Source organism: Neopelma chrysocephalum, unplaced genomic scaffold (genome assembly GCF_003984885.1).
Source record: "Neopelma chrysocephalum unplaced genomic scaffold, ASM398488v2 Primary Assembly neopelma1_61b, whole genome shotgun sequence".
NCBI classification, from domain to species: Eukaryota; Metazoa; Chordata; class Aves; order Passeriformes; family Pipridae; genus Neopelma; species Neopelma chrysocephalum.
Window position 1 is genome coordinate 1,452,253 of NW_020897717.1, and position 13,816 is coordinate 1,466,068.

Here is a 13,816-nt window from a genome sequence, read left to right on the forward strand (position 1 = left end):
CCAGTATTCTAAGCATGCTGTGAGAACAGTACATAGTTTTATTGTCAGCTCTGCCTAGTACATACCATTGTTAATATATACTTGTGAAGAAAAGAATCTAAGAGTGGATTCTGTTTCAAGTCATTCTCTGGTACTTGCAAGACCTCCCTTGCAGAATTGATTAAAGAAGAGCCAAGATTTTACAGAGAACTAAACAAAGTCTTGAAAAGATACCTGCTTTAGATCCAAAATTAGGCTTATAGGAGAGCTAATTTACAGGAGGAAACTTGGGACTAACACTGTTGGTGGAGCTTTTGTGAATAGGAACAGTGCTTTGATTTCTCTTTACTACTGAGTTTTTTTCTTCCATTTGGTACCTCAGCATATTCCTGCTACTTTAGTTCTTTTATTTTATTTTTTTTTTAATTTTCCTTTATAGGTATTTTTTTAGAGTTTGGAGAAAATGTTCAACAGTTTCATGCTTTTTTTCCATGTTTAATCACATGTTTAATCTCTTATAGGCAACTATGCACAGATACTGTGTCTGAATTTCATTTTTGATACAAACCAAATGGATTAGCATCCCATACTGTACAAAAAGTTCAAATTCTCCTTAAAATATCCTATCAAGTCATCTCATTGTATGCAAAAGGCTAACTGCTAGAACTGGAATCCTGAGAGAGCCAGGACCTCTCCAAGTTCCTATTACTGAGGACAGGATGTTATCTCTCACCAATTTACTGTGACAGTTTTACAGTTCAGCCAAAAGCTCGATCTGTTGGTTCTAACTGTAAAGCTTCACTGAATTTCAATGCTTTCACTTATTTTAACACCTGAAGTCAGAGAATGATTTTAACTTGCTATGTGAATCATAGGCTCTGCAAAACCAACATCATTAACAGGTACCTGAGTGGGAAGGGAATATTCTGACAATCTTCTGTGAAAACCCCGTCCCAGTTGGTTCTATACTGAAGCCTTAAATGTGACTGAATTTTTGTAAAGATACTGCAAGCTGCTATAACCAACTGAAGATAGAGAAGAATCTCCCATTGTCCCTTGGTGAATGCAAGGTTTTGAACACCCTGCTGCAATAGATATTGCTGTTTTCTACACAAAGCTGAGGCAATGTTCCTGTCACACTGCACTTTTTCTCAATTTTAACTTCCAGTACAGAAAATTCCTGATGGCACTGACTCCAGCTATCTAACTGTGCTAGGTTTTCACATCCAAACTCTTAGAAAAATATTCTTAATAATGCTTTTTGGAGTAAATCAAAATTCATAGAAAATTAATTATTTTTTTCTTCTTATGACACAATTTGCTTTACAATACTATTTCAGGGAAAAACAATATAAACAGGTATTGAGTGCTTCATCTTACATACCTACTTTTAGGCAACACTGACACTATAAATGATATTAACTTAATGTTGCTGTAGCTTCATTCATGGTTACCCAAGACTTCCTTTACTGTAACAGAGAAAAATAAATCCTTGTAAAGTGCAATTTCTCTGGTCACAAAGCAGACATCTAAAATACATGAGCTGAATTGGGCTATCTAGACAAAATCTGTTTTGTAGGCATCTACACTTAGATGTCTACATGTGATGAGGGTCACCCCATCATGTATAACTGATTTTCTTCTCAGGAATATGGTACTTCCTCTACAAACCTATGAGATGGGTTTTTTTCATTATTGTTTGCATCTATATTTCAACATTTTATTTGCAATCTAAAGGAAAGTTTCTAATGGTTTTCCAAAGCCCAGAAAAATTTTCTTTCAGAGTGGTTTTTATGTTCAATGAGTCCCAGTGGTATGTGAATGAATTTTCTTCTTTTTATTTTAATCTCACTTTCACACTGGAACATTATTTTTAATTATGTTCACATTGAGATACATATTTTTGTCTTTTCTATTTTTATTTACAACAAAATTATTCTTCTTCAAGCTGTAATTTTTATTTTTACAATATTCACATAATTTCTCCTCTTCAGAAGATTCTTACCTTGTGTCGTTCAACAAAGAAGTATTGCTAACCTTTGATTCTGTTACTTCAATGTTATTTTTCAAAAGCTGTTCTCTCCTTGTCCCCAAAGTTTTTCTTTTTAAAATTGCTTCTACTTTTGTTTAGACTCAGGGAAAGACTATTTTTATAATTCTGTAATATATTATAATTTAATTGATGTAATAATCGGGGAATCTATTCCTTCTACATAAAATAGTCAACAGCAGTATTGGAAGAACAGTACTCACAGTGTGAAGAGGAAGTTTCACATCTCTCTTATCACTACTTGTTAAATAAGCAAGACACAGACAAAGGTCACAGGCACCAGTATGTCATCCAAATTAGCAATGAAGTCACGAGTCCAAAAGAAATTTTATTTTATCTTTGCTGCTCATATGTGGTCTTGAATAAATCTTTCATTCTTTAAATGGGGCCATAAATTGAAAAAAAGATTGAGAGTTTTGAGTCTAAAGTCAAGAGTTGTTAAAAACTGTGAAAGCCCCACCATTCCTATATTTAGAAGCGGAAATTATATTCTCTGAGAAGCAAACACCCACTAGTATTTCTTCTATATTTCTGATTTATAGTTTTTATAATTGCATTCACAAAAAAAATTAGTTTAACTACTGTGGTATGTAGCTTCTTTAGTTTGGTGATACTATCTCCAAAGCTTAGATGCTTTAGAAGTTCACATGTTCTATCCTTGGTTTCATGTCTTATATAATTAGGTATGACAAAGTAATAGAAGGAATGGGTGTTGCATGAAAGTTGAAAAGTAAAACTGACATGCAAAACTATGCTTTGAATCAGTGTAAATTTATGTCCTATGTCAGACTCGGGATGTATGTTCCTTGTATACCTGATTCTATAAGGTAAAGGTAGGTATTGCTAGTACTCCAGTATCTGTTTTCTTTCTTATTGCCTCTCATAGCTCTACACCACTGGATAGCATTGTAACAAAAATACTCCTATAATTCTGCTTGTATTGAAGGATTGACGTGGTCTACTATTTTTTATCATCCAATGCCACACAAATTTAGTTCACTTTTTTTGTACTGACTCAGAACATAAATTTACATTAGCCCTGCCCAAGCTTCATTATGGAACACAACATTTCAACCTGGAGTGCTGTAAATCTAGCAACTCTTATCATTAATCTGGAAATACCTCAAAGCAGAATGAATTTACTAATTAATAAAGGGGCAGCTTGCAGAGTTATACCTCCACCTTTTCCTTCTTCTGTATTTCACTTTTAAGAAGTAGCTGAGGGAAATATTGTTTCTTTTTATGAAATTTTTGTTGCTTCTTCCCAACAAATAGCTATTTAGAAGTTCTTATCAGAAATATGCCATTTTCTTCCCTTCCCTCAGAATCTCTAGAAATGCTGTGATAGGTTTTTCTGCCACCTCACAATCTCAGTTTGCAGACCTCCTTCTTATCCCTCAATTAGGAAAACATCAACTGTATAACAAGGTGTGTAGAGGGAAGCTCATACCATTTACAACCATGGAAAACCAAACACTGTTCATGATTAGTGTGTTAAACTTGTTGCAGGATGCCAAGGAAAACAATTTTGTGCGAGTTTTGATTTGACTTGATGACACTGTGTTTTTTCTCAACTTGCAGGTTGTGTGTTCTACAAAGTTATGACTACCTATTAAAAAATCTTATGTAATTTATAACATATTTCTTATCCTCTCAGATACCAAAGAAATACATCAGCTGATGTTCTAGATACTATTACCAACATTCAGCCTAAAGAAAGTGGTGCAGGATCTGGAGAAACTCGTGAATCAGTTGTTTATCGTTTAGCTGAAGACATGCTAGAGAAACTCCCTCCAGATTACATACCTCATGAGGCAAGCTAATTTTAGTTTTGTCTTACTGTTCTCTCTGCTGAGTTTTCACATAAGATATCCCAAAAAAGAAACACTGAACTGTAACAAAAGGTCATATAGCTAGTAGCAGATTCAAGTAAGGAACCAACAATATTATTTCTGTCAGTATGAACTGGTATGAGGCTTTGCTATTTAAAATCAAGGCATCTAACAATTGGTCATGCAGATATGTCATGGATACTATGCTTGGACTTCCAAATCTACTTGTGAAAACATAGAATAAAATCAGTCTTCATTTTTTGTGCAGCAGTCTCCTGGGCCTTCTGGGTGAAGTCCTATTCTAGCAAAATCATGTGTAATTAGGTAGTATCTGACAAAAAATAAAAACTGCAACAGTTTTAAGGGGATAAATTTTAATTGAATAATATACAGAGCTAATATTTATTTTTCTGAACACACTGAAAGTTAGGATGTTGTATACGACAACAGCATTTCAACAATTTAGACTTAATTAAATTCCTTCTGTGCTTTTATATTTTAGGTAAAAGCTCGTTTAGTTAAAATGGGGCACCTTAACTCTATGAATATTTTTCTTCGTCAAGAAATTGACCGCATGCAGAAAGTGATCACCATTGTCCGCAACAGTTTGAATGATCTGAAATTAGCCATAGAAGGAACAATTGTTATGAGTGAGGCAAGTAAAGCATATTTACTACATATGGAATATTGTGTTTTAAACTATTACCTTGATTGCTTTACTTTGGATATTATTGTTTCATTGCTTTAGAATTTAAGAGATGCACTTGACAACATGTATGATGCTCGAATTCCTCAAGTATGGAAAAGAGTATCTTGGGATTCTTCCACACTTGGCTTCTGGTTTACTGAACTTTTGGAAAGAAATGCTCAATTGTCTACTTGGATATTTCAAGGAAGACCAAATGTGTTTTGGATAACTGGATTCTTTAATCCACAAGGTAAGGTTACTGAAAGGACTTGAGTAGTAATGTATGTAATAATAATTTAATGATTATACTACATATCTCATTTAATATTATATGTAGAAAAGATATTTTTATTGCTGCCAGAATATGTCATAGAAGCCAAAAGACAAATGGGTTCAAAAAAGAGATTAGATAAAGTCCTGGGGAACAGGTCCAATGGTAGCCATAAACATGATTGTCCAAACTTGACCTTTGAGTTGTGAGGTCCCTAAGCTCCAGATTGCCAGAATCTGGAAGAACATAGAAGGGAAAGGATTTATGTGTCATTTTGCCTGATGTAATATTATTTCACTAAGCATCTGCCTATGTCTAGTATCAGAGACAGAATGCTTGTACAGGTGGTCTCCAAGTGGAGAGCAGTGACAGTGGCATTCCTCTGGGGTTGGAATTGGGACTGGTGCTGTGTAACATCTTTGTCAGCAACATGGACATGAGATTGAGTGCATCCTCAGCAAGTTTGCTGACAACACCAAGCTCTGTGATGCAGTTGACATGCTGGAGGGAAGGGATGCCAGTCAGAGGGACCTGGACAGGCTGGAGAGGTGGGCCTGTGTGAACACTGTGAAGTTAACAAGGCCAAGTGCAAGGTTGGGGCAAGCACAAGCACAAGTACAGGCTGGGTGGAGAAGGTACTGAGACCAACCCTGAGGAGATGGACTTGGGGGTGTTGGTTGATGAGAAGTTCAACATGACTTGGCAATGTGCACTTGCAGCCCAGAAGGCCAACCATGTCCTGGGCTGCATCAAAATAAACATGGCCAGCAGATCAAGGGAGGTGATTCTGCTCCTCTACTCTACTCTTGTGAATCCCCACCTAGAGTGCTGCATCCAGCTGTGGGGGCCCCAACATAGAAAGGATGTGGATCTGTTGGAGCAAGTCCAGAGGAGGGCCACAAAGATGATCGGAGGGCTGGAGGCTAAGAGAGTTGGGGCCGTTCAGCCTGGAGGAGAAGGCTCTGGGGGCAACCTTTATAGCACCTTCTGGTACCTAAATGGGGCTACAAGAGAGATGGAAAGGGACTTTTCACAACTACATAGGACAAGGGGGAACTGATTTAAACTGAAAAATGGTAAGTTTAGAATAGATATGACAAAATTCTTTACTGCGATGGGAGTGAGACACTGAAACAGCTTGCCCAGAGAAGTGTGGATGCCCCATTCCTGGCAGTATTCAAGGCCAGGTTGGATGGGACCTGGCCTAGAGGAATTCTGGATTTTGTTTGTTTGGGTTTTTTGGTTGTTTGTGTTTTGTTTGTTTGTGGTTTTGTTTTTTGGGGTTTTTTTGGGGTTTTGTTGGTTTGTTTGGGGTTTTTTTTGGTGGCTCTGCCCTTGGCAGAGGAGTTGGAACTTGATGATCTTTAAGGTGCCTTTCAACCCAAACCATGCTATGTGATTCTATGGTATTTTAATCAGACCCACAAATGCAGGTTTTATATTACAAGAAGGAAAACATGTAGTTAATAAATAAAATAATTTATCTTGTTGACATTGTATCATGATATACAGCTTCTAAAGAAAGTATACTTAATGATAAGGAGTTGGACTCCATGATCCTTGTGGGTCCCTTCCAACTCAGAATATTCAGTGACTCTTTGATTCTGTGATAATTATCCAGCTTTTAAAGAAAATATTATTTTTGGTTCAAACTGTTTAACTTATTCCAAACTGTAAGTTGCAAGAGCTTTAATCTAGAACAAGATGTTACAGTAGCAACAAAATGACTTTTTACAGTACAGTAAGAGCAGAGGAACAACAAACAACCTCATCGGGGACATGGTCGAATCCCCATTGCTGAAGGTTCTCAAGATGTAATTGGACAGAGTGCTAGATAATCTTACCTAGTCTCCCTTTCCTGTGAAAGGTTGGACCAGGTGGTCTCTCAACATGGACTGTTCTGTGATTCTATGAATGTGCAACAATACCAGCATTTATAGCCGTTATCTATCTTTCACAGGGAATCATCAAAATGTAGTTTTCAATGTTCCCATTTCACAGGTTATTTCATGAATAGTTTATTCAAATTCATCAAAGATATGCTGCAAAGTACAAGTAAACATTATCTGTCATTATTTGTTATAACTTGATATATTTATCATTTAGAGGAAGGAGGAAGAAAAATAAATTTTAACCATCTCCATGAGTAAAAAACTCCATTACTTTATTAGGTGTGTATTCATAGAAGAATCTCATTTATCCTACACAACTGTCTATACAAAATTCTTGTGAGAAACTTCTGTGTAACAGCTATGAGGTGGTTTTTTAACTAGGATTAACCTCTGAAATTCTTGAATATTTTATGAGTTACCTTTGCTTTGTGATGCTTTTGTTCCTACCGGGCTTCCTGTGACCAGGACTGTAGAAAGTACTAATATCAAAGGTTTTTTTAGAGTCACTCTCATAAACAGTTGAGGCGCCTGGAGCACATCCAAATTATCATTAAAAGATGGTATTGAGATGCCAGTCAAAACATCACTCCATTTGTATCATAAATGGCACAGCTGGTAAGCACACTGATCTCTGGTGATTCGAGAGCAGCACTCATGCTGTAAGATAATGGACCAAATTCTTTTGACCAAAGGAAACATTTAGCCTAATAGCCAACAAACCTGAGACACAGAGAGTCTTGAATTTTACTATTGCTTCAACATCTGTGTTCAAAAAAAAGAGTAGTCCTGCAGCTGGAGAGAGGTCTAAGTGCAAAAGGTGTGCTATGGGTAGGGTTGAAGTAAATATAGTTATTGTAATCATAATACCGCTCACCAGGAAATTCACTCTAAAGTGTACAGTTCTCTATTTTAACTTCTCTTTCTTTGTCTCAATCTCTTTACGACAATTCCAAGTAGTACTTCATCTGGTAGCATAAAATAGCAGCTACTAAATTTTTAGTGACTCCATTGACATCTTCTGACACACATAGAAACAACTAGGTATTTGCTACTAGTGTTTCTATTTTTGTAGCTTTTTCTTTTACAACACACCCAAACCTCTTTGCTGTCCAGTTTTTTGTCACCTTGTGCTTAAACTATTCAGCCCTTTACCTCTAAAGACTAATTTAATTTGAAAAAAGGGAAAAAACTCCACAGAAGTATGTGCCATTTAAAAATCTTTTTCTCGGTGTAATGCATTCTGTACCACTTTTGTCATTTGTTCCTATTTTGGTCCCAAAGCAATATTTCTATCTTAACCAGGGTGCTTTTTTTCAGTAGAACTCTAAGTTCAGTGCAGAACCATGCTTGTAACCAAATAAGATAATTTTTTTTGGTCACGTGAGATAAATACTAAATCTCTGGCTTAATTTCTCAAGGATTCCTGACAGCAATGAAACAAGAAGCAACTCGAGCACATAAAGACTGGGCTCTAGATAAAGTCGCAGTACATAATGAAGTGCTAAAGCAAACCAGAGAAGAAATCACAGCACCTCCTCCTGTATGTATGCTATGCAGAGATGTTTCAGTATTAATTTTGGTATTTAGTTTATATTATGCATCATTGAGTCGTTTTGGATTGACAGAGGACAAAGTTACTCTTGCCTTCATCTTGCTGTTTTTGCATAGAAGACAAATACTAAGTATGAAGATTTTATTTTCTTAAGCTAGAAAAATATTTTTTTAAAAAAACAACTATCTAATTGTACCACTTGTTAATTTTTTTCTTTATAGTAAGCTTTAGATGAAATTTGGTAGGATATAGACTTTATTAAACAACTTTTATTGCCATCCATTTCAGTAGCATTATTTTCTGAAAAAGGATGATATTATAGTTTAAGATTAAATAGTTAGAAAAGATTCAATGTTAGATATTTTTTACTATAAAACATATATTCCTTTTAATGGTTTAAGACAATACCTCATTTTAGAAAACAGATATTTTATTTAACGTGGTGTGTCTGCTTACCCTTCACACAGGAAGGAGTATATATCTATGGGCTCTACTTGGAAGGTGCAGGCTGGGAGAAACGAAGAAGCATTCTCGTTGAATCTACACCAAAGGTTCTTTTTGTCCAGCTGCCTGTGCTGCATATGTTTGCTGTTGATTCAACCAAACCCAGGGATCCCAGGCTCTATGTTTGTCCTCTTTACAAAAAGCCCATGAGGACAGATTTGAACTACATTACAGAGGTCTATTTAAAGACAGTAAAGTCTCCAGACCACTGGATATTGAGAGGAGTGGCTCTTCTGTGTGACATCAAGTAAGCTGTTCTTCATACCAGAACAGAAATGGAATATATGACACAGGTCACAAATTATATGTGTAATTCTTCTACTGCTTTGTTTTAGTGGCTATTTGTCATTATACTAGAAATTTCATTTCAGTCTTGGCTTACTGATTTTTTTCTCTGCTTTCTGTAAATTCAGTTTGCCTTGGCTATTTGTTGATAGTCTTAAAGTTTTCCAAATAAGTTCACTGATTGTAGTCTTTGATATTTCTATTGTATTACTTAAAAAGGAAATAATATAATTAATGTCAAATAAAATGGTGTTAAACCTTAAAAAAGAAAAACTTTGATTTTTCACATTCTTTCACACATACAACTTTTAGCTTGTGTTTCAGTGACATATGATGACAACAGAAGACAATAAAACATAACAAAATTTAAAATCTCCTAGATGCAAATTTAAATTCCTGGATTCTGCATGATACACACATTATCTTCTTTGAGCCTTGAGGAAACTTTAGGACAGAAAAATATATTTGATCCATATTTTTCACTTGGGCTTTCTCAGGGCTTACTTGTTCTTGTTACACTATCTAGATTAAGCAAAAATACACTAGAAATGTTTGTGCCTGGAATATCTGACAGAGACCACCAGTATGTTCTCTGTCAAGTTTAGCTGCATGGGAACAGCTACAGAAGTAGAACAGTTCCAACTACTTAACATGGATGTTTTAAAATTAAAATAGAGAACCAGATTATCTACAATTTTGTCTGCATTTCATTTTAGCTATAAAATACTTGAAATGGCTATCACAGCATTATTCTGTGATGATCCTAACCATGAATTTTCCAGACATAGTTAATAATAAACTAATTCTACTTATCTAATACTTAACAAGATATGCAGTCTACACTCTCTCTTTAATAATCTGAGAAAAGTTTCTTCCTTCAGACAGCTTTATTTGGCAATATGGTTTTTCACTTACACCCCATGACTGGACTCTGTTCTTCCTTTTACTGTTCAAGAGTGTTCAAATGCATCTGCTGTGGCAAAGTGCAGCTACTACTTGAATTCCTGGTCATCTGGTGGGATGGTAAAAGTTTCTTCCTCAAGTTAGAATCCTGTGGCTATCTGCTAGAGGTCACCATCCCAGGATATCCACTTGCAGAAAGTCTACGGCATACAGAAAATTACAATACAAAGACACAAAATCATGAGCAGAGTAAGAAAAAGGAAGATCTCCAAATGCAATTAAGCAAATCATTTCTTCTCTCTAGACTTAGGTCCACATACAAGAAACCAGCTAAGGTGTTAGATAACTTTTATGATTTCTTTGTATTTTTAAAAGTTGTACCACAGAACTACACCTGCAAAGAAGGAAAAAAAAATCTAAGTTTGCAACTGCAAGAGATTTTGCTCCAAGTAATCAAAATATTGATGACAGTTCTTGTGGTGAGTTGACCAGCAGCTAAGTACCTGTCCAGTTTCTTGCCCCTTGCTGTCCTGCCCCAGAGGACAGGGGAAAGAATTGCAAGAGCAGAAGCTGAAAACATGGGCATCAAGATGAAGACAGTTTAATAAGTGAAGGAAAGCTGCACACACAAGCAAATCAAATTAAGGAATTTATTTACTGCTTCCCACTGGCAGCTGATGTTTAGCCACTTTCTGGGAAGAGCCTCTGCACACATAATGGTTACTTGGTAAGATTCAATAAGAACAAATGTATCTCCCAACCTTCTCCCTTTCCCAAGTCTCTGGTGCTGAACATGGCATCAAATTGCATGAAATATCCCTTTGGACAGTTTGGGTCAGTTGCCCTGACTTTTTCCTCTCCCATATTCTTTCACATTCCCAGTCTAATCACTGTGGGGGCTGAGGGGGAAAAGGTTCACATCCCAAAACCAGCACAATAACTATAACGTATTCATGCCTGAAGTTTTTTCCTGGTCTAGCCTTTCAGCTTAATTACAATGGGGAAACCCTGTGAAGCACATGTGGAAAATGTGCACTGTCACATTTACAAGTGAAAGTCTGTAGAGGAAAATAGCAGGGAAAGTGCAAATTAATGTGCTGAGGTTATACAACTTACACGGAAGATGATTTTATTCTCCAACTAATATAGTATCAAGAATAGAGATGAATAGTATATTGTTATCTCAGCTATATCATATATGGCAGCAGATTCTTGAGAGCATCTGTTTCTTACGTTTGTCAGAGTCCAGTCACCACTTCCCATCTTTTCTGAGCCTATCTAGGGGCTTGTTCCATTCTCTTTCCTCAATACCATGTAGTAGCTCACTACTCCCAGGTTACAGTGAATGTTAATTTCCAGATAGCGTGCAGGACTTTCACTGCTGCGACCACAGGTTCGATTCCCCGGTCTCCTGGCCTGATGGAGGTCGTTAGCCCTGTGTGGCCATCCATCTATGAGAAGGACACTCTAAACAAAGCTACGTCCTGAGGACCTCACTGCCATTGTCCAAGCTTGCTTGGCCCCGGCAGATGAACCTTAGGATTAAAGGGTGGGCTCAGTTCAGCGCAGGCTGTGTCTCACCTAAAAAATCCATTGCGCAGGCTGGAAAGGTAAAAAGACCTTTCCCCAAATCTTCGTTCGCGAAGATGGGCCATTATTATTATTAATTTCCAGATAGCTTTGCAGTTAATTTATGGAAATAATCTGTGTTTTGTGACAACACAATCTACTACTATATATTAGAAAGCTCTTCTTTTTTTCTGCATGCTTTAAGAATATTTATGAAGTATTTTCATATGCTGGTTATATGTAGGATAGTATTCTTACACTTAATTTGTTTACAGCCAGCTCTTCAAACATTTAGTGAGGTGCAGTTAATTAGTTGAATCTCCACAAGTCATTCTTTCCAGTTGTCATAATCCATAGGAATTAAAGACCTCCAGTCAAGACTTCACTCCCAGGAATTCTCTATACCTTCAGGATGTTGTGATAAGCATTCAAATTCCTAAATTACTCTAACACAGGGGGTTTTGTGCAAGTAACCAAACAAGTTAACTTTCTGAACTTTTTTATGCTCACTTGCCATTCTAGTTACTGCTGTTCAAGTTGTGAGACAGTATTGTGCTGCCTGAATTGACAAAGACAGGAATACCATGTCAGTAAAACACAAGATGATAAAAAAAGAGAAATACTTGAAATATGATATTTAACTAGTCTCTATGAGAGAAAACCTAACTCAGGAAGATCTGTGTTTGAGAATGTAAAGAACATGTCCAGAACTAGCATCCACAGTGTATATTTTTCTTTCCTCCCTTGGTGGAACTGTCACACAGAAGGACTTTCCTACCCATTTCCTCTGATTTTCAGAGGTAAGTTCAAGCAGGTGAGACAAGAGAAGGCACACTCTTTCCTGCTGCTTTAGAGTGGACACATTAATTGGGAGTCATTGATCTGCTGGTATGTCAGGATACTCACTTTTAACAGAAGTGTTTGTTCTTGGGTGATGATTCATAAAAAGCCTGGAGCATGGCTGTGCGATAAGGTCTTATGTAAAAATGGCTAAGAATTAAAACCTATAGAAAAGAGCTGGCAAATGGTGGGAGGGGGGGATTTGTCTTCTGTTCAGGTTTCTAAATCTCATAAAACCACTGATTGGAATGAGCTTGTTCCAAGAAGGTAACATTTCAGCTAAGCTTTAACCTAAAAGATTTGTTAATTCCATAGAATAATTTTCTTCATCTATAGTCCCTGTTTCTGCCTCTAGATTCTGGTCAGTATTAACTAAAATTTGTTGAGAATATTCACAGTTTATGGAAACCCCTACCATTTTCCTAATCAGTAATCTCATTCATTGATCATATCTATTCTTAATATTTAAACTAATTCATTGTATTTTGATAGTCTGGAAAAACATCTGTCAGCAGTATATAAGTGTATTTCTGTCAATGCAAATATCAAATGTATGGAAATATTTTTGCTTATTTTTTAAATACTTGAGTGTAATTGCATAGCTATGACCAGTCTCTCATTCATATTTCTTTAGAAGCCACTAGTATTATTTATACTCCTAGTGCAGACATTACAAATACTATACCAAACATTGTAAGATTTGATGCCTGTATATGCACGACACAAGCAGGGTATTTCTGAGGCAGGTCCAGTTGTATAAAAGCCAAACCCTCATGCCTTTTCTAATGATTAACACTGCATTCAGAGCACAAAGAGGCATGCATACATTAACTCTTAGACATCCAGGAAATTTTTTTTTAACTTAGCAACAGTCCATGATAAAGGTCAAATCGAGAAACAGACTTTGGAAATAGAAATATCACATAATTCTTACGTAGGAAATATTATGATGGGGAAATAAGGCACTGCTAACATGTATGACTTACTTCTATGCCTCTTTATTTCCATTACAATTTCTAATTTATTCAATATAAATATATGCTAATAATGTCACTGGGGACATCTGAACAGTCTCTGACACTGCATTGACTATTTAACAAAGGAATGACTCAACCAAGGTATTCGGTAGTTTGATGACTAGCAATTAAGTAATATCCAGAAATATAAGACCCAGTTAACCAATGTTCACTATCTTCACATTCCCAGATGTCAAAAAGGACTAGTAGTTGTGTTCTGCCAGTTAAAAACTCTAGTTTTGGGAATTTAATCTAATTCTTATCTTGCTGATAGATCTGAAAATTTACCTTATGTTTTTGTATCCTTTATTATTAAACAAGATACTCTTCTCAGCTTTCCTGTGAGTTTCAATCTTTATCAAAATTATTTTGTAATTTCTCACAAATACTGATTTCTCATCCAAAATTCATGCTCAATGTCAGTGCCAACATTTA

General features: G+C 36.1%; 1 protein-coding gene across 3 annotated transcripts in view; it reads left to right on the top strand.

Annotated features, from left to right (window-relative positions):
• DNAH8 (dynein axonemal heavy chain 8) overlaps positions 1 to 9,230 on the top strand; it is a 134,197-nt gene extending 124,967 nt beyond the window's left edge. For all 3 annotated transcript variants that reach the window (XM_027682007.1, XM_027682009.1, XM_027682008.1), the window contains 5 exons: positions 3,687 to 3,843; positions 4,364 to 4,516; positions 4,610 to 4,799; positions 8,131 to 8,252; positions 8,732 to 9,230. In XM_027682007.1, the coding sequence (XP_027537808.1) occupies positions 3,687 to 3,843; positions 4,364 to 4,516; positions 4,610 to 4,799; positions 8,131 to 8,252; positions 8,732 to 9,019 (910 nt within the window). In that variant the 3' untranslated portion in view covers positions 9,020 to 9,230. The remainder of the gene's footprint in view (positions 1 to 3,686; positions 3,844 to 4,363; positions 4,517 to 4,609; positions 4,800 to 8,130; positions 8,253 to 8,731) is intronic.
• Positions 9,231 to 13,816: the final 4,586 nt, after the last annotated feature.